This window comes from Pundamilia nyererei, unplaced genomic scaffold (assembly GCF_000239375.1).
Source record: "Pundamilia nyererei isolate P.nyererei 1_Seehausen unplaced genomic scaffold, PunNye1.0 scaffold00123, whole genome shotgun sequence".
Lineage (NCBI taxonomy): Eukaryota > Metazoa > Chordata > Actinopteri > Cichliformes > Cichlidae > Pundamilia > Pundamilia nyererei.
Window position 1 is genome coordinate 1190368 of NW_005187524.1, and position 21738 is coordinate 1212105.

At 43.3% G+C, this 21738-nt stretch overlaps 1 protein-coding gene across 1 annotated transcript in view; it reads right to left on the reverse strand.

Moving 5' to 3' along the window:
- LOC102197037 (cysteine rich transmembrane BMP regulator 1 (chordin-like)) overlaps positions 1 to 21738 on the reverse strand; it is a 37018-nt gene that overhangs the window by 7708 nt on the left and 7572 nt on the right. Inside the window, exons 4-10 of the mRNA XM_005742830.1 lie at positions 14776 to 15018; positions 10641 to 10820; positions 8391 to 8585; positions 7124 to 7252; positions 6652 to 6805; positions 4219 to 4340; positions 1024 to 1264 (exon numbers count right to left, since the gene is read on the reverse strand). Of these exons, the coding sequence (XP_005742887.1) occupies positions 1024 to 1264; positions 4219 to 4340; positions 6652 to 6805; positions 7124 to 7252; positions 8391 to 8585; positions 10641 to 10820; positions 14776 to 15018 (1264 nt within the window). The remainder of the gene's footprint in view (positions 1 to 1023; positions 1265 to 4218; positions 4341 to 6651; positions 6806 to 7123; positions 7253 to 8390; positions 8586 to 10640; positions 10821 to 14775; positions 15019 to 21738) is intronic.

Here is a 21738-nt window from a genome sequence, read left to right on the forward strand (position 1 = left end):
GCCAGTCTTGTTAATGATCTCACTGAGGGGGTTCAGGCCTATGCAGAACAGCAGTGGGGACAGAGCATCTCCTTGGTAGATCCCGCACTTGATGGTGACTCGTGCTATGGGCTTGGAGTTGGCCTCTAGTATGTATGTATGTATGTATGTATATATATATATAAGTTACAAAAACAAAGATGCTATGGAGACCGCTGTCTATTAACCACTGTCAACTAACTGATCTAATGAAAACATCTTCCTGTCCAACAGAGCAGCAGACATCTGCAAAATATTAGACTTTTTGTCCCCCTGACTTTAAAGTGTGCATAGCTTCTGAAAGTTGTAGACATTCCCCTTTAAATATTTGAAGAGCAAACTGAATCACTCCTCCATAAATATCCCTACACTTGGAGATTCGAGGCCAAAAAAGAAAAAAACTTTCCATTTTTAGAGAAACAGATAGAGACGGTGTTTGCATGTTTAAGGGGCCAGAAAGTGCGAGATTTAAGAGCTCGATTCTGAGTCAAAGCTCTCTGCCTGCTGTGTGTGACTATATAACATCACTGGAACTATTTCTGATCTCTAAAGTGTTTCATTTAAACCAATCTTTAGTCTTATTTTCTTAGTTTTGTACATTAATTTTAGTAATCACAACAACACCAGGAGTAAATGCTGAGATCTAGCAAGACAGCAAAATTTCTGCAATGAAGACTTGAACGTGGCTGCACCCATAATGATGGTAATAAACTGTTATTGGACTGGAAAACTAGATGCGGGCAACTACAGCATGATTGAGAGACTTGAAAGTCTTTGTGTAAATAGGGATAATTGTTTTATATGAATAGCTTTGGGAATAACTGCACTATTCTCCCTTGTTTGGCTTTGCAAATATGTGCAACTAATAAGGAGGGTGGGTGGAAGGGATGTTTTAAATCTGTCTGCTTGTTTTTTCTTGACTCACCAGACTTCCTCTGAGCAATGTCACTGATGTCATAGATTATTACTGATGAGCCCAAACTATGAAAATAAGAAAACACTTGCTATAAACAGCACAGAAACATACCCTCACAGGTAGGGCAACACTGGTCAGGCTTGACAACAGGATGAAGACAGCTGGGCACTGAGCAGGATATGAGCACGCACATCTCCCGTCCGGAATGGCAGTAGCAGTCGCGACAGCCATCATGCCAGCCCTCACCTTCCTCATATTTCTGTCCATTGGATGTGAGGCAATAGCTGGACACTGGGGCCGGGGCAGTGGTGCTCGGGACGTGACCACTTTCTGGAGACACAAGGTGCAGGCATTACTGGAATGCCTAAGAGCTATAGGAAATTTCCAAATCTCTTTTCTTTTTTACTGACTTCCCAAAAAAGTAACTTTACCACTAAATATTTTATTAGTCTACAAAGAGAGTCTTTCAGGACTTTCAAATCAGGCAAACAGTGGATTATTTGCAGTAGGAACATCTGTGTGTGTGTGTTACTGTGTTTGTGCAGTAGGTGCACAGATTACCTCGTAAACCAAAGAAAAGGTTAAGTATATTTGAGGATGAGATATTTATACTAGTTCTAAAATGGCAAAGTAAACACAGCTGCAGGCATAAAAGTGGCTTCTGCATACTAACTTTTAAAGCAGGAATTTGAGGGAATCTAATTAGAGTTGCACACACATCCCCAGGATAAAGCTAACATCAACAAGAAGCACACATAAAAGCATCAGTCTCACGGCAGTAAAGCAAAAGGTCACAGGAAATCAAAGCTCAGGTTAAAATCAGAAACGAAGCTCTCCTGTGTTCTCCCCCTTACACTTCAGGCCATGTGGGGAAACTGCAGTTAAACGTGAGGATGTAGCTCTATGTAACAATTTAGAGATGGGTGAAACATATACAAGCAAGCACACAAGCAAAAGTCTCAATAATCTTTGAACTTATGATATGAAGGTTGATCGGTTGAACATTAAAGGTCAAGAGGTTGCATAAAATAGGCAGGGCTTATCCTCTGACTCATAAAAAAGAAGAAGGTGATCATGATCAGTGAATTTAGAGATTAAAATGTACAATTCTGTTTTTTACATCGACTGGCTGTTGAGAGTACCCTGAATGTCCTTTCTACAACTTGTTTTAAACTACTGCAATATTACAGTGGCCTGTTGTATTAAAATGAGAAACTATGTTGGCTTCAACCTGAAAGGCAACTGTTTTATTCATCTTGTACTACTTGACTCACCCTTCTTCTTTCTCTATACTTCTTTATATTTTGCTACGGAAATGCTAATTAGGTCCAGCCATTGATTGAAACGTGCAAACATAGATAGAAATACAGGATATGAAGCAAAAACTGAGTTTGTGCAATTCTAATGAGATGGAAAGTCAATGTTTTTACTAACCACTAAAGTCTCGTAGTCCAGCTTTTAGGTCCTATCTTTAAGTAGCTATCATGAATAGTTCTCCGGGCTTTTTGAAGGACATTCATAGCTGTTCTTTTGATGTATTTTGTCTTCATCTCTGTTGTGAGGATCCCAGAGCTTCATTAATGTCAAGGTCCACTGGCTGTTTCACAGATGCTGTAGACACTCGCTGTTCCTACCTCTATCCTGATCTCCTCCTATCTCCCGACGATGATTTAAACAAAAAATTGTACATTTTTGATTTATCGCTCTATGCAACCTGCTGCCACAGATTTTCAGTCCAGTTCTTGTGTAATCTGGCTCACCTCAGCCTTTTCTCTCTACTTCCCTTCCTCAATAATGGCTTCTTGGCAGACGCCCTTCCACTGAGACCCTTTCTGAGGCTTTAGAGAGCTGTGGATCAATCTGTCATAGTCCTCTGTCTTTGACCCAGGCTTTTGAGTCTTTTGTTCATTTCTTGCAGGTTAATGAAATGTTAATGTTCAGTTTGGAGAACCGTTTGTTATGTTTCTAGTTCTTTGTTATTGTTTGTTTTGTGCTCTTTCGTGTCCAGTCTGTCTTCCCTGTCTTGTCTCCTTGCTGTGTCTTCCCCTGCGCATCGGAGACAATATTTTCACGGACCGGCTTTAAGGTGTCGCGGATAAATACAACAAAATAAATGATACGACCAAGACAAAATCTGGTATTAACAAACGTGAATTCACTGTGCAACTTTATTAGCAGCGTCCTCATGAAATGCAGCAACAACACTGAGAGTAACATCCTCCTCTCTGCCCCTCAATGCTCTCTGGTCGCTATGGTAACGCGTAAATATTTCTTTCAAACACACAACTACAACACGGGAAAAGACCGAGTTAAACCATAAATTTCACACTTGAGCGTCGAATGACTCACGGGGGGTTGGGGACCGCTAGTCTACCGTGTCTGCTTATGAATGTGTAACTCTTTCTTCCTCGCCCTCTCTCTATCTGTTCCCCGCTCGCACTCTCTTGTTCTGTGTTTCTGTATGTAGTCAGTCTGAGTCTCATTGTGTTCCCCATGTTTTCCTGCGGCTGGTGTCTGTCTGTTTCCTGTTTTATTGTGACAGTCTCTTGTCCCATGCGTGTTACGTTTAGTTTTCCTTCCCCTCTCTCGTTATGGCTAGTTTGCTCCAACTGTGTTCCCAAGTGTCTCCACTTCTAATCACACTCATGTGTATATACTGTCTCGGTCTTCCCCTGTCTCTTGTCAGATCATCAAGTCATCTTCCCTCTGTGTCTTCTAGCATCTCTAGCTTAATTCTTCCAGTTTGAAAAAGCAGAAAGTGCCAAAAGAAAAACTCTGACCAAAGACCACTTTAATTACAATGAAGGCTTGCTCCTTAGAAGCAAAATATAAAGAAATAAAGAGTGGTTCAAGACTTTTTCACAGTACAATTATTAGTAATATCTCACAGTTTTGTGTCACCACTTGTATCCATCTTGAATCTATCATCATATCATTAATTTCAAATGTTTATTCAGTAATAAATATTGGTTCATAAAGCTCTTCGATTATTTAAAGGTCATTACAAAATCACAGACAGTTGATCCTGTTCACCTGGACGTAGTGTTTGCTTACCTTACCTGGATGATTAAGCTTCATCAGGTCATTTCAAAAATGTTTACATGAATTTCCAGCTAGTGCTTTTTAGTGTCTCATCTCATTTCTGGCTAAATGTTTAGACAAATAAAGTTACAAACTTCTGCATGAAATGACAGACTCTTTTGTGTTTTTTGCTTAAGTAACACAGCCAGCGAAGCATCCCTTTAATCACGACGCACACCTGATTAATAAGAGAGCTCGGTTACCTTTACACATGCAGATGGAGCAGCCCTTCCTGTTCTGTCGGTAGCCATTGACGCAGTGCTTGTCACAGGTGAAGGGAGGACACTTGACACAGCGACACATCTCGCAGCCATGCTTGTTCCTGCTGCAGGGGAACAAACATACGCGTGATGAAGTGCACACGAAAAAGCCTTAATTACTGCAAGAGTGTGTGAGCAAGTAAACAAAGTGTCAGGACTAAACAATGCCACTCCTGTGTAGCTCAAACGTGGTTTCAAATTGCTTCACATAGAGGAAAACATGGTGTTGTGATAGAGCGAAACGCAGATGTTTCAGTCATGAATAATCAACATCTGGACTTGCTTTTCCCCTCTCTATATTAGCTGGCTTTGAAGAAGAGCAAATAAAGGGCCAACATGTGAGATCCCTGTGGTTTGCACATCATACCAGCCCGAAGCCTCTGGAAAAAAAAGAGCACAATTCACTTTCCTGCCTTTCTTATTGCTCTGAAAGCCTCGTATAAGACATATAAGAAGAGTGGCTAGATTAGCATTACTGTGAATAATAAAATCGTATCGATCTCATCGAAAAAGATGGAAAAAAATAAGAACTGGGTCCTTGTCACTGTAAACTTCTGGTTGATTTACAAATTACTGCTCCCACCAGGACATTATGGTCCAATAATTAGAGGAAGGGACAGGGACTTCTTCACAAACATACATTTTGTTGATCTGATCTGCTTCCAGTGTCTGGAAATAGACCACTTGGATCCAATTATTCCACCTAATAAAACACGAATGAGCTGCACGCTGATAAACTGGCAAAAACCCAAGTGAAAGTACAACCTGTGTGTCTGCACTTGTCTCCTTCTAGACACTAGTCCTGTTTAACCTTGTCTCATCCATCTTCGCCCAGCCACTTCCTCTCTGTCTTACCCTCCAGGTGCGTGATGATTCCTACCTCACACGGTGGCCTCATTATACCCGGATAATTACTCTATTAATCTTCGTCTGCCAGGGTGAAAAATTAAAGAAGCCTTCGACCCTGTGATGCAGAGCCGTGTCCCATAAAGAGGACACAGGATTTCAGGCTCAGCAAACAGGGGAGCCCATCTATGCTGAAACAGCAATAACAGCTATTGAAACAACACTGTGAAGGGTTGGCTACAGCCTCACCGTACAAACACAGAGGCAGAGAGCGCTGCACTCTTAGAGTAAGGCTTTGTTTAAAGATAGTATGCTGAATGCCAAGCAGCACTTTGGGCTCCAGGGGGGATCATTTCCAGCAGGCCGCAACCTTAATGGCCAGAAGAATGCCATTCATAACCTGTGTGGTCCCAGTTGTGAGTTTGAGCTATGAAAGGTGGAAAAAAAACAATCCTGACGGCACAAACAAAAACTTCAGATATGAGAAGTATCCGCAGAGTCCTTCATTTAGGAATGTTTAACACACGGTTTACATTCCTCTCGCTTCACAGGCCAGCGCCATTTGTTTTTGAACACGTACTGTACATTACAATGCTCACAGGATGTCATCAATACACCCAGTATAAACACAGAGATGCTTTGTGCTTTTTCATCTCTCTGCGGTGGCTGCATTCAGGGTTGTGTGTGAGAAGAAAGATTTGCATTGTAAGACTGGCAAGCTCTCAGAGGATTTCAGACTTCTAAGGCTAGACCAAAACAGCTGCTTATGAAGGATAAAGCCAGGACTTCCTGCTCTTCTCCTCCCTGCAGGATCCAACTCATCCTCCTCTCCTGTTGTGCCCTCTTGAGCTGTGGCTCCAGAAAGAACGGTGGCGATATCAGAAGGATCCCAACTGTATATATTTCCTAAAGTCTGCTTTTGTCCTGATGTGTTTTTGATCGTTGTTTTGAGACAGGGTGATGATTAATGAAATGAGAATGGTGCCTGGGGACCAAGCGTCCCAGTACAGAGCACTTCCAGATGTTTGATTGGGTTAAATGGGATTAGGAGGAGAGGAGTTGTAGAGGGCCGAGCGGCTAGTGCGGACCCCACAGCAAATGACTCACACACAAATATACACACAAGCTAACACAGAGACCCGGGATTGGCCACCAAAGTAGGCACTTTGATGACTACTGTTGCAATTGCCTGGTATACTTTCTTTGGAAGGGCATCACTTAATATTATTAAGTACTGAAAATCTTATTTAACCATACAAATATGCAGTGGAGGGATGGCTGGGAGAAAATGATTTGTAGTTTTTATGAAAACTAAAACTCTTTAAAAGCCATTTTTCCTGGAGTAAACGCAGCTACGGACTGTGAAGTGATCATTAAGATGCTGACGTAATTTTAAAATATTTGAAAGATTCAAAGCCATTGAAACTTTAAGCGCAGCACTGACAGACACGTGTGTTTAAATCAGACTCAAAAACACGAATGAAAAAATTAACATACAGCTGGACTCAGCGGATCAGTGGGTGTACTCACACATATCCGTAGGGGCAGGTCTTAGTGCAGCTCAAAGGTCGGCACTTTGGCACGGGCACGCTGCACTCGCACACCTCGCATCCAAAATCATCCCTCTCGTAACCCATTGGGCATTGCAGGGAACAGTACGTTCCCAGGTCAGGGCAGGAGTCATCTGAAAGAGTTGAGAAGGAAGTCATCTGATCACGACCACAGCAATCCATTAAAGGCAAAAGGCAGGAGTTGCCATGGAGCCGCTCGCAGCAACATTCCTGCTCACAAAGTAAAACACCAATAAGCTGTGATGAATATCAACATGTCTACTGTCAAAACCAAGTGGCTGCAACGGGTAAACACAGCACTGTCCACAGCTTTAATGTGGCACTGCAAGACGCGGCACGTGAGAAGAAATGCATCATCTCGTCACGCGTTTAAAAGTCATTCCCAGTAACTTTAACCCTCTACGGTGAGCTAAAAAAAAATCAAGACTTACTGTTGAGACATTGGCAAAGAAGACATCCATTTTTGTCTTGTTGGAAACCATAGGGGCAGTCATTCACTGACAGGGAGCAGTTGTCCAGGGGAGGACATAGCAAAGGGCTTACAGTTTCATAAGAAGGCTCTGTTAAAAAAAAGTGAGATAATAGAGAGTGAGAACTTTTAAGGTACTGTTATGAATGTATTCCTGTTTTTTTATGTTTGTGTGCTTGAATCCCTTTAGTTGTTCTACTCCATGTGAGCTTTTTGTGCCAAGTCTAATAGCTACCTATTTACGCTGCCCTACTTATAAACAGTAATTACGGATAAATGCAGAGCAATTACACCGGGGTGGGTTGCACCTTAAGGGGGATTGTACCTCTCTGTCTTGTTGTGCTGAACTGTCTCCTATTAATAAGCTGAATGGGTCTAAAAAGCATCCTTTGCCCCTTGATTTTGAGCCAACTCCACTGTGGTGCCACAATAAATGAGGATGGAACAAGACGAGCACGGACCCGTAACACCACTGTTCCCATTGCACGCTTTTTGCCACGTTCAGTGGGAGGAACAGCACCCAATGAGCTGTAACTAAGTATGCTTAAAGAAAAAAAAAAAGGCTCTACCTCAATTATACAGCCTCCTGTGTTAAAAGGATGCTGTAATGTCATACACACAAACACACACACAGACAGGTGGGTCTCATTTTGGTGGGCAAAGGTAATAAAAAGAACAGAAAGAACCCCAAGGCTAGAAAAATGCTCTGTGCTGCTAAACCTTTTTTTAAATCCTGCCCTTTCTGGCACCTTTTGCAATTAAAATTTGTTCTATTTCTGTTTGTTTCAGTTATTATTACAGTTATTATGAGGATGTCAAATTCAGGACAAGAGGGTGGTGGGAAACAAAATAAAAGGACAGACTACAAATTAAAAATGCACATTGTTGCTCCTGTAAGAAAAAACAAACATACAGCCCCAGGAACACATAAATTAGACAATGCACAGATACATAAATCAACAAATGTTTTTGTAGTGTGAGTGTGAGAGAGAGCGAGAGAGCGTGTGTCACAAATGTTCTTGATAATGAGGGTGGGAAGCCACAATAACGCCCCCCAGGAGCCAGAGGCAGACAGAGATTGAACCAGGACAACTGTGGCCTCCCCCTTTAATGAGCCCATGTTGAGTGGGCTCTGTAGAAAAGCTGCAGGGACGCAGGAGTGCCCTGCATTTGGTATGTGTGCTAATGCGTAACTCATTTGAAGGACAACACAACTCTGCATACCGTACCTTCACAGAAGGGACAGCACTCTCCGGGGATCTTCACCGGGTTGTGGCAACTCTGTTTGCAGGCCATGGCTGTGCAGTGCGGCTCGCCATCCACACACTGGCAGAAGGTGCAGTCATCCTCTTTCCACTGCTCCTCGTGGGCTCGCAGCTTATTATTCACCCAGCAGCTGGCCTCGGTGCTAGCCATTGACACATCTGAGAGGAAAGAAAGAGATGTTTACAGTGTGGGTTTAGGTACGAAGGAAAGAAAGGCTGACATCATTTTTAGCTCAGGTTCTCAGATCCTGTACTGGGTTTGTATTAACAACAAGTGAGAGCCTAACTGTGGTAAATTGGATACTTAATGAAGGAGTTAAACAAGAGATATGAAGAAAACACTGATGAATGTCAATGACTCGTTTACATTTATAAATGGAGAAAGGCTCCTGGCGTTGTGACAAGCGTTGCGTAGGGGTTTAGGTTCACATCAGAAAGACAGTCCACAGTGTCCACAATGTGCATTATAATGGGGTAAAAGCATTCCTTCATTCAATAGCTGAGAAATCATTTCATCATGTAAATTTTACTCCAAAGCAAAGAAAGCACTTTTGGAAATTTGGGATCCGTTCCCATCAGCCTTAAAACGGGGTGAAAGTATGAAAACGTTAATGTTGTTGTCCCAGTTGAGTTTGAGAGGTTGAGTGTTTGAGGTCGGATGTAATGACCCTGAACAGGACTTTTTCTTTCCTTTTCCACTGACATAGTCCCTGTGCTCGCGCCACAGCCAATTTTATAATTTTGTCACGGTTCCCTTTAAATATCAACAGATTTGAGAACCAAACATTATGTAGCATTACTGAGTGGAAGCTGGGGTAATTCCATGAGGCGCTTCTGTGGGGCAGACAAAACTTTTTGGCTCCCCCTCTTGCACCCTGTGACCTCAGCAATTCTAAATTTTGGACCAGCAAATCTGTTCTGTTGTACCACGTAATGAAACGCAGGTAGCCCCACACACCTCCAACCGTTGTTTTTAAAGATTCTTTCTGTCTGTTTTAGCATTTCAGATGCATGAAACTGGAGAATTAAAAGAAGAAAAAGAGTTAAGCGATGCAGCAGAGCCCAAGCTATCCAGTTTGTCTCCGCGCTGCAACAGTCCAGTCTCTTACACCCCCTAAAATCCAGCTTTCCTTCTGTTAAACAGACTCCAAGCCTAAGCAAATTTTCGAACAGTCTTGTATGAAAGATGAGGTAAAATACCAATGGCTCCCAGGTTTCTTTTGGTAACTTGCTTCTTAATTTACCCGCATTCATAGCTTTCCATTTCAAATGGGTCCTTTTATCCTTTGTTTATAAAGAAACATTGATTGAGAAGGTTCAAGGTTCAAGGTTTCAAGGTTCAAGGTTCTTTATTTTATCATCACACACAGAAAATCTTACCTTTTCACCTAGATTAAGTATTGCATCCAGTGCAGTAAGAAAGTACAGATTTCCATAAACAAAAGATGAAAGCATTCCATGCCTTCTAAATGCTTGCACATTCCAGCTGTACCTCTAACACTGACCTAACATGATTTCTCCTCTGCACTCGTTCTCTTCGTCTTCCCCCCCCACTCCTCCTTTTATGCATCTGATCGACTGTAGCCACGCAGTCAGAGGCCAAAGGCTACCGTCTCCATCCACAGGCTTCTGGCAGACTAATGTGGTTGCCATACGAGGCCATTTTTCTTTTAAACATTAACCACGATCCAGATCTTACAGAGCTGCGGCGCACACAGTGAAAAAAGGTTTTTGTGTTTTTAAATCTCCCCAGCGAAAAAGACTGGGGGATGACTCTTTGTTGCACCGCTTTTCGTCAGGTATGTTAATGACTCTGAAAGCTGGTTATGTGAGAAAGACATTAAAGTAGGTCTTAATATCGCCTTCACTGCTGCTGAATCATCTTTTCTTCCCATCATTTGGGCATATAGGCGTTTTAGTCGATGCCACCATTCAATTCAGTTCCATTTTATTTATACAGCGCCAAATCACCACAACAGTTGCCTCAAGGTGCTTTATATTGTAAGGTAGATCCTACAATAATACATACAGAGAAAAACCCAACAATCATATGACCCCCTATGAGCAGCACTTTGGCAACAGTGGGAAGCAAAAACTCCCTCTTAACAGGAAGAAACCTCTGGCACAACCATGTCTACGGCTACCAGTTTTAACAGTGTAATAATCAGCGAAAGGTGACACAGTTTAACTGAATAATAAAGCAAATGTGTGTACCTATGCAGACGGGGCAGCATTCTCCCTCAGGAATGTAGAAGTTTTCACAGTTAAGCTCAGCACACTCTGCCTTGGAGCAGAAGGAGATTCCTCCCCGGCACTGACACAGCCAGCACGGGTCCATGCGGTACACCTCTCCCTCAGAGTACTCTTTCCCACTGTGGACACACTTGGGAGTGACTAAGGGAAAGAAAAATCAGACACAGGCTGTCAACCTTAAGCTGGACTCCATCTGAGTAAGACAATACACTCTAATAAACGAGTGCACTACGCTGTGTCAGCTGTCCTACATTTGGCTAAGATTAACACCAGAATAATTTCATCAGATCCACCAGAGAACAATGCCTTTAAAAAAATAGACACGTCAAGCTTGATTAGTGAGAGGTTATCACAAGTTTATACAATTAATTACAAATTCGTAAACATTTGTTCATTGTCTACTACTGATAGTAATATTTATCTGAACCAAATGGTGCTGCGGTAGACTGATGGGTGAGGTAAGCCCCATGGGGCAAAAATGGTATTTATCAGACAATGAAACTGGAGGAGGAATTTCACAGGGACCTATCCAGTCTTGAGATGGCTCTGGACTCTTGCCATGCAGACTAAAAGAAAGCAGTGGTGGGTCTGACGTTTTGGCAGAAGCTGGGCGCAGCGTGCTGGTGGCAGGTGGAGTGAATCAATGATTTGGCCTGCCATTCCCACAAAGCATCCAAGCATTTAGACTCTGTTGGCTGGATTTAGCCAAACCTTGAAAAGAATTAGCTTAGTTGCAGCAACATTGGAAAACTGCACTCTGATCCTGTGCACAGTCAACTAGCTCTGAATACTGTTCACATGCTAACTGGTCAGTGGTCTTCAGTGTTTTTTCCCCTGAAAGAGCAACGTTCTCATTACCAACATGTCTAATCTTCAAATGTGTTGAACTGAAGTAATTTTAAATTGAATCCAGACTCCTTTCATCCCACAATTATCAATGACCCATAAATGTCAGCTATTTAGCATATATTTTTTAGCCTACTACTCTAGTATTTAACAGCTAATTATATCATGACCCTTACTGACCAGTTTAACTGCTCATCTGTTATGTTTAGGTTAAGGTGAATTTGTGCTGTTTATAATTTTACCTAGCTATTTTGACTCATAATATTATATATATTAGCTTAAAATTTAGCCACTAGCCTGGCTAGTGGCTAGCTATTAACCATAGGTTTAGCTAACTTTTTTAAACATCTCCCCCATTAATTATCCATTTTTGTTTTAAATTTTGTATCACTTTTGGGTGTTTCCAACTGCTTAGCTATTATTTTAGTAATTTTAACTTTTCTACCCAAACAGAGTTCGACATAAACCTGAGCTACTGCGGAAGTACACCCAGAACATGGCTGGGAATCTCTGCAATTTTTGCTATGAAATAACATGTAACAAGAAATGCTGAAAAATAACCACAATTCTGAAGAAATAGCAAATATAGATAATAATACTCAATTTAAGAATTTTTGAGGTATGACATCTCAATGGTAATATTACACATTTATATGTATCACAGTCGCTTGGGTCACTCAACATTCAAAGATCTTATCTAGCCACAAGCTTTTCATCTAACACAAGCCAACATGAGGGAAGTGAAACAATGTGGTTATGTAAGAAAGTCTGTATAGAGGAGTAGGTGGATTAGTTATGTGAATAAATGTATTGGACAAATGCAAGCAGATGTGGGGGCAGTGGTTTCTATAAATGAGAGCAGAGGTTACGGCAGCATCTGTACGCCATACCTTTGAGTCAAAGTGTCTGTGCCAATGACCCCATGCCTCCTGACAACCAGCACTGCACTCTAATACAAATCAGGTGTGCCAGCTGAGTTGAAAGTGGAGCAGGGATTTGGTGAACTTTTATTCTCTTCCTTGCCATTTTCCAGCCCCCCTTCCCCTATCGCTCAGTATTCCCGCTGTCCTCCTTTGCGTGCAGCAGAACTAAGTGAAGAAAATGCACTAAGGGCTTTTAGCTGCCCAAAATCAAAAGGCAGGCAACGAGTTTTTAACGCTCACAGAAGCAATAGGAAGTCACATGAGGAGATGCTCACATGTGATTTCCGCAATGTTTGTTAATGGTAATCCCTAAAACAACTTGGGGCACAGAGAGTCTAAATTCCAGTCATGCTTGGTGATGTTCAGTCTTTTCTAAATTGAGGTGAGGACTGGATGCAGAGATGAATCCATTGGCTAGTAAGCCTTTCTAAATCATTCATAATGGACTGTCATTCTCTTGTGGTTTACAGGCATATGAAGGCAAAAACTCAACTTCCAAGAAACAAACAATTATGGGAGTTATTAAAATCAACTTTACAGTCATCAGCTTTGAAAACTCAAATTGCAAAGCAGAAATATGAGTATATCTCATGTCACCAACACAAACAGTTGTCAAGCTGTGAGGACATGGATGCTTTTGGCTGTGTGTTTACAACAAAGTCAAGCTAAGTTTCCAAAGAACGATTAGTGCGGTGATCTCAGCCTTATTGCTTAACATCTCCAGAAATCTCAACAGCACTAAACCTACTCCGGATCCACCGCTGGGGACATATGCAAAATATGTGCCAGGCAAAGTGTTGATAAACAGGATCAAACAGGGTCCTCTATAATATCAGATGACATCAGGTCAGGATGTTACTGCCAGGTTTGCTGTTTTGTAGCCAATGAAGAAGCAGAGTCCGTTGCTGACGAGGCCAAAACACACAGGTGGAGCTTATTGTCACTGCACACACTAACCCTGACTAAACATCAGTCCTCAGCCAAGTGGGCAATGGAAACAAGATAATCAGTCCAAGCCTCACACAGAGACACTGCAAGGGCATGCTGAAATGTGTTCCATTAGACGATAGGCTTTGTACTTGACATTACCTAAGACTTTAGGGGCAGGGATAGCTCAGTAGGTAGAGTGGTGGCCCCATGATCGGAAGGTCGGGGGTTCGATTCCCCTGAACAGCTAACCTGAGGTACCCCTGAGCAAGGTACCGTCCCTACACACTGCTCCCCGGGCGCCCAATGGCTGCCCACTGCTTCACCGAGTGAATGGGTTAAATGCAGAGAGCGATTTTCCCCACGGGGACCAATAAAGTACACTTTCTTCGTCTTTTTTAAGATTCTGCATTTGTAGTGAGTGCTACGGAGGCCTATGCAGGACTGTGGAACTGACGAGGGCTCCGGTGCGTGTCCTTGTCCCTGCCTGTGGAGCTTTCTGACACGGCATGCAGTCATGCAAGCCTAACGGACAGTAGGAGCAGCACAAAAGGCATCAAGCCCCTGACCCAAAGAACAGCAGACACTTGTTATCAAAACACTGATCCCATGGCCCCCACGGCTGCCATTCAGCCCCCGCCGGCCTGCCGGACTCGATTACCCTCCCCACTGGCAGACTGGAGCACATAAAAAGCATTCCCATCAATGAACTTATGAACCTTTTCCCTTTGGACGTGTGACCAGACAGGAACCCTTTGACACTGCACTTCTGTTGAGCAAATTCATAGCCTAAGCACTTTTCTGGTCACCGGGCTTGTTAAGACCATTAATTCTGGGACACAGCACTCATTTATACATGTGCAGGGGCCAGAATGTGAATTTGTTCTGTTGGTAAAACAGTGAATATTTGTTGGGCGTGCAGAGTAAACAGACCAATACCGCAGGTCCCCTCCCTGCCTTCCTAGCGCTCCTGGCTGCCTCTGCCTCACGACAGAGACGTGTTATACTCTCACGCGCATTCAGCATCTGCTCGCCTGCTACCACGTCACTCTCTCTTTTTAATACCCAAGTGAGGAAATAGACGAAGAAGACGTTATATCTAATAACCCTTTAGGAATTAAACGTTTTTGTATGTACACCCCTAAAAATGTCTTGGAAAACCAGTTGGAAGCATTGCTCCAGCCTGATAAACAGCCCGACAGCAGTTATCCAATTAAGAGTTTTCATTTTCCCTTAAAAAATTAGCTCACAGAGGAGGAGGAAATGACTGCGTCTACAAAAAAACCCAACAAAAAAACAAAAAGAAAGCAAAATATTGAACAAAATAATTTGCACATCAACTGTGAAATTGCTATTGTTGGAGCAAGAGCAGTGTGTAGCTTGCTCATCAGTGAAATTACCTTTCTGACACTCGTAGACATCACAGCAGTCTCCTGGCTGACCGCTGGCTTGACCAAGTGAAACGGGGTGCTGTTCGCTCGGGCACTGGGGCTTGTGGCAGGCACTGAAGTCGCAAGTGCACTGGGGTGGTACGGAGGGGCAGCATTCAGCAGGAGGCTTGTAGCTCTTGGTGAGGACTGAACCCTCGGGGCAGGAAGGCACCTGCAGATTGGGGCACGTCACCCCAGCACACCTCAGCTCTTCTGTAAAAAACAAAAACACACACACAAACATGGACTCGCATTCATGTTTAGACACTGGTGACTCTATTGCATATGAGTTAACACAGTGAAATGGACACGGGGTTTGACTCTGTCAGCAAATTTTTGCTAGGCTAAGGTGGAAGGTTTAGCTGCAATTATGTGTGATTGCTACCAACATGAGCCACTATGCTACTAGTGTGGCAGACTAATGGCTGAGCTCACATAGCCATCCAACATAAACTGTGCAGTCAGAGCCCCACTTTAGTCCACGACAGCTCTATAGCATCCTGTCAGAGAAGCAAAGGCCCCTCTCTACACATGACAAGGCTCTCCCCAAAACATGCCACCTTGGGGTACATTTGACGCCACTTTAGGCAAATCCACAAGGCCCACAGTGTAGGCTTGTAATGTACCCACAGTATGCACATACAGTAGTTGTTGGCTGTCCTCTGTGATCATGGGGTGCACTGCCCACATGTCCCCCTTGCTACGTTGCTGCCACCAATTGGTCTTAGTTGTGGACTAAAACGTCCATTAATAACAAGGAGTAGCCAAAGCAGTTACTGTCACATATTTGACTTTTGCTGATTTTCACACTAGATTTTTACCCCATTCCTGACATAACCTACTCAAGTTTGAGCTGGGAATCTTCTTTCCAGGGAAATTTATAACTACTACACCACAAAGCAATGGGTAAAAGGCAAAACTGCTGTGGCCCCCACATGGGTATGCTACGGGCAGCCCACAGTGGGCTACCAACAGAATTTCCTCACCTACAGTGACCTACCTGCAAAACTGCTATGGGCACCACATTGGTTTGTATGCTTCCACAGCATGTCTTTTATTCTGTCTGCCTTCTCTCACCCCAATCACAGCAGATGGCCCCGCCCCTCCCTGAGCCTGGTTCTGCTGGAGGTTTCTTCCTCTTAAAAGGGAGTTTTTCCTTCCCACTGTCGCCAATCCCCTGTTGTTGGATCTTTCTCTGTATGTATTATTGTAGGGTCTACCTTACAATATAAAGCACCTTGAGGGGACTGTTTTTGTGATTTGGCGCTGTATAAATAAAATTGAATTGAAATTGAATTGTACAGGCAGCTGACAGTGGGCTACTCACATGTACTAGTCTACATGAGCCCACCCACTTGGGGCCCATATGGACCATGTGTGGGTTTGCCCTGTTCACACAGTCCCACAACTACCTCCGGAGGGCCCACATGGATATGTTTGGTGGGTCTGCACATCTTGCCTATGGGCTTCAGATTCCACCTTGCCTGGTTTAAATGGCTTACAATCCAAACAGAACCTTGCATTCTAAAACCAGTTATTAATAGCAGCCAATCTTTACCAGAGATTTTTTTTTCCAATTTTGAATCTCTCCTTCATTTAGAATACCAGGATGCAGTTTTTAACTCATCAGCCAGAGTCAGTGTAATAGATTTGATACCCCTTGTTAGAGGGGAAAGAGGTGCAGGGTTACTGGTAAACTGGGGGAGGAGTGTATTCTGGAACCTGTTCAGGAAAAGAAAAGTGCCCCTCTTAACAGATACTGCATTTTAGGAGAACAGTATCTACCTTTCAAGACGTGGATGACTGAGGCCAAATGGATATGTTTATTTTGGTCCTCAGTGTCCCTGTAATGTTTACACATAGGGTGGAAGAGATATTTTGTGAAAAGCAGACTCATGTTGGGTCCCAAAAGTTATTTTCCCAGATCTCCTGGGGAAAAGTGTGTAAACGCAGTATTAACAAGTGCAGGAGAAAACGTGTAAATAAATAAGTGCCTTATAAGAACGTTAAAATGAAGGACTATGATTTATTTATGAGAAATGCTTTGCAATCTTTGCATACATCTGGTTTTTGAGGAGAGGGAATGATACTGGCTGAGGTTGCATAACAATGCTTGGGGTTTGGTAATGTTTCCAGAGAGACAGTTCTGTTGATGGTCTTCCCAGACGGGTGCTGACTCCAAAGCGCAACACGAGTCTCTGAGAGGATGTGCTTCATCACTGACATTTGAAAACTCCCTCTGAGTTTTGCCACCAGATGGGGAAACTGATTGGTTACTTTCCAGTCTGCTCATGCTCTGATAGTGGTTTGACTTTGCCGGTCCTCAAATCAAGAAAACAAGCGTGCATGATGCTCTGACGGCAGTGCCGTTAAGTAACTGTTTGATGTCTGCCTGACCAAGAATAAACATGGAGGAGAGGCCCTCTAAGACTGTGAGAGCTCTATTTTGGTGTGTGGGGGTAACATAACTGACACATGAAATTGAGGATAAGGGGAACATTGAATTTTTCTGGCTCCGGATAAATAGAGCAGGAGTGTTAGGTATCTGTACTGTAGTGTTTACTCAAGCAACCTGGGAACAGTGAGGAGTGCCACAAAGCTCTCATTGATAAACTTTGTAGCTGAATAGTGTCATAGAAAATGAGGGAAAACCCCTGAATTAAGGGAGGCTACAACCCATTTAACGGTTTTTGGCTTAATTCCTATACTGGAGTTAAATAAACTTCAGTTGGAAGTGCTGATTGGCAAATGTTTTACTTACAATAAAGTCTAACGCAGGCTGCTCAGTTAAAGACCAGTTTTGCATATGAAAGCCTCAAGCTTTTTAAAGCTGTAAAAAAAATGCACTGGGACAATTTTGCACATAGTTCTGCACTGAAAAACACTTTCTATGCATTGTATGTGCCCCAGAGAAGGGTGATTACTCTTTCGGTCGTGATAATGGCTGGGGTTAGAGTGCGCTGGGAAAAGCAGCTGGCAGACATACCATTGTAATTTAAATGAATGGAATTGTGTCCATCAGTGGAAATGGTCCAACTCTTGCAGGTCCAATTAATACAATTTTTAGCTGGCACAATTATAAACACAATAGACAGACAGGGCGGATGGAAAAAGTCAGCAGTAAATGGATTTTATCCAGCGTTGTTTGTGTTCTATCTCTTTGCATAAATGGCTGTAATTAGCGAGTCAGCGACCGCAAAACCAGTATTTGTATCATAATGGTGGCCATACTCCAGCTTGCACATACACAAAAGCACTGATTTGGTAGGCTTGATAAATTCTCTCTGCAGATTAGGTAACATATGCTCTTTTACAACTGTAAGATAACAAAGATTGGACAATGTCTGACCCATATGAACAGCCTGCAACAATATGCGATTTTTCTCACTCTCTCATGCACACACACACACCTTCATGCAGGCTCACACCACACCTGATGTTGATCTAGTAAAGAAAATGCGGAAATTACCTCATTACTACTGAAGGGTGCCTTTTGTAAACAATGCATTCTGGTGCAGCTCATTGAAGAAAGAAAAATCTTTCATTCTAAATGTTGTTTTTTTCTCTTCCTTTCAAGTGCGGGGTACAAGGAGCGCAGTCTTTACCCAAACCCGAGTGGCTCGAGCAGGCAGAGGAGGCTGTGTTGACAGCCTGAGTTTACTCATGGAAAAAAGCACACAATGTGAGTTCTGTTCGCTGACTGACTTTGGAAACAAGTCAGCTGAGAACAAAGCTGTCTCAGTCCAGCTGCCCTCCGTGGGTTTCTGGTCTGTCCTCAGGTTTTATAAAGTTGCTCCGCAAAGGGACACATCAGGGCCGTCTCTCACGTAAAGTTGTGGGGGCCTGGCCCGGTGCCCACCAGCAGTTACTGAGAAAGTCGGCATTGTTCGCTGTGTGTGTCAGTGCATGTGTAAGGATCGAGGAGCAGCTCTAGGAGGATGTCCAAGCCAAAAGACATAGACGGGGTCAGGAAATTGACACCATGATCAGAGGCTTGAGGTGGCTGGGTATAGGCACGCAGCCGCCATGTGCTGCCTGCTTGCTTTGTTCTCTCAATCATTGGCTAAATATTTGCAGATGAAAAACCTCAAATGAGTGTGCTTGGGTGAGCTAAAGAGAATGTCCACCTGTGTCCAACATTTGCACATCCGTATTTTCATATACTGCATGTTTGTACGTACAAAGCCTATGCTGGGTACTGAACATAAAGCAGTGGAAAGGATCATGTTATCATGTTATGTGTTCTAGCCGTCAGTCTTAGTCTTGTTGAAAAGAAGTGTGTGGGAGATCTGGGTTGTACACATTTGTTAAATAAACTGTGACAGAGACATGAGGGTTACTTATGGACTATTGCCTTAGAGATCTTCTCTTTCAGGGGAAAAAAGCAAAATAGTGTTGATGAAAGAAACGGGCCTGGGAACATCAGGATTTGACTGAGGCTTGGGTCGGGGCGTGTTTGATTTGTTAATAGTTATGGTTGAGTCAATAAGCTGAGGTTTTAGGCCTTGATTTAATTAATGGGTTGAGGTTTAGAGCTGGACATGCAGAAAGGCTCTTTGTGTGCGTGTGTGTGTGCGTGCATGTATTTTGGCTTTGGCTTTCATGCTGGCTTAATGTGCCTGGTTTGGTTAGTGGCTGACCAAGAATAGTGAGTGGGTTGACAGCAATCCCAACATGCCTTTAAGGGAAGTTCTTTGTCTCTCCAGCTACACAGGAGTTTTATTTCCTCTCTGAAATCAGTCTCCGCACACAGAAATAAGCACTCGCTGGGAAACTAGCAGCTTGCAGGGTACAACCGGGCCACAGCTTCCGCAGACGGTGCACAAACACTCAGCACTGAGACGTCTCGTGGCCCCTGCCAGCCGATGGCGGTCTGGCTCAGCCAGTAATAGCCCTGCCACAAAGAAGCTGCAGCCAAGCAGAACCACCATTCTTTCTACAAGTGTAGAGAGAGGCAGGATGGAGGTGGCACAGGTGGACAAGCAGATTTGCGAGAGTGAGGCCAGTTTGTGCCATGGCATTAGATTGGATGCTGCCAATTTGGTTAACCGCTTGTGAACTACTACACACATTCTCGTTTTTCCTCACAATCCCACAAACGCCTGTGTGAGAAAACGAATGCCCAGTGTAGCTGGATCGGACATCATTTAGCAGCCAGCTCCCTACTACAAAGTCCATGTGTGATTCACAAGTGGTCATCCTATGTCACGCCATCTCTGCACCATTCCCAGGCAGTATTCTCAACTTAGCCAAACTATTTTCAGTAGAAAGAATGCAGCTGATATAAACTATCTCCAGTGAGCGCTGCTTGTCAGAAAGGACAAGGTCGCTGTCCCTGCACAGTTCTCCAAAAATTGTTGGGAATTCGTCGGTGAAAGCAGCTCTAGATGGCTTGACTGCTACAGCACAGACTGGTTTTGGCTTTTGACTTACAGAATGCAGAGATTGCTGGTGCTAGTTTCTATCAGTAAACAAGTGCAGAGGAATCTTGCTTCTTCTTCTAAAAAAACCACTCAGGAACCTTATCGTGAAAGAACTATGTAAACCATCCTAAAGTTGAAATTTGCTAAACATCACATGACCAAGATCCTTGGGGCAGGGACACAAATATCTCAGAAAAGCGGTTGCACTAAGTTGTGACTTCCTATTCTGCGTCTGCATTTCCTCTCCCCTCTCTATCACACGTCGCATCGTCTTTCCTCCCACATGGGGAAATAAGTCTGACACACCGCGTTGCTTCTAATTGATCATATTCAGCCAAATTACATCAGTGTTTTGTAGTCCAGCAGGAGAGCAAATCTACAAGAGGTGCGATTAGGAAATGGAACATCAACAGCCGTGAAACAAGAAAGATGTTGAATTTCAACAGATCATGATGAGTCACAGACAAGACCACAGTATGAGTCAGAGAGCAGCAGAAAGCAAAAGAAGGACGAGACAAACTATTACCATGTGTGAGTGTACAGGTCCTGAGACGAGAACATAAATTCTGAGGAAAGGCAAAGAGTGTTTCTTTAAGTGCTGAGACATGACGTCTGCTTTAAAGATGGAATGTGTGAGAATATTCTTTTAAAAACAGTTAACATTAAAAAAACCCTGACATTTATGTATCCTTTTAACCTCACACAATAACACTTTGCAGCTCAGGATAGGACAGAGAGGTACTCTAGCATCAAGTCTGTCCTCCGTTCAATGTGACTAGAAGCGAAGGCAGAGCTGCCCAGAGATCTTATTATTCTTCTGTACGATCTGTGATTCTTTCTTGTCATTTGTGTTGAAGGATTAAAAACAAGAAGTGAAACTCTGGGCATTTGACCACTGAAGAGCAAGATTAACATGCAAGTCAAGCAGCTGCGGTTTGTTTTCAACCAAACACCGCTTTGCACATTTGCTTTGACGTCCTCTCCTCTGCCTCCTGGCATCAAGTCGCACCCAGAACTGGAGGTCCGGGGATCGAGATCATGCAGTTTCTCCAGCAGATCATCCCGAAGGCAGACATGAGCACCTGTTGCTCCACATGTGGCGGAAATGAAAGAAAGTCGGACGCAGAAACAAAAGTGCAACTACTTTGGGATTCGGAATGGCCATTGCGTTGCTACTGCATAGCAACAGTGACCCCTAGAGGTGGATATTCTATGTTTAGCACCATCATAAGTATTATTGTTGGCGCTGTGGCGACTGGAGCGATCAGTGGTGCTCTTGTACCCTGAGATTAAGTTTACAGAATACAGTTTTTGTCACACTCCAGAGGGGCATGCTTACACAGATCTTAATAGCTGCTTGTGTCTAAAGCAACGAGGGGTTGATAGACACAGTCTCCATGGAGCCCAACGGGACAAAGCAAACAGGATCTTAACCACAGAGTCCCGGTCTGGTCGTAGAGGAAGCTCCTGCTGATGACAGACAAAGGAAAATCTCTGCCGCGACATCTAG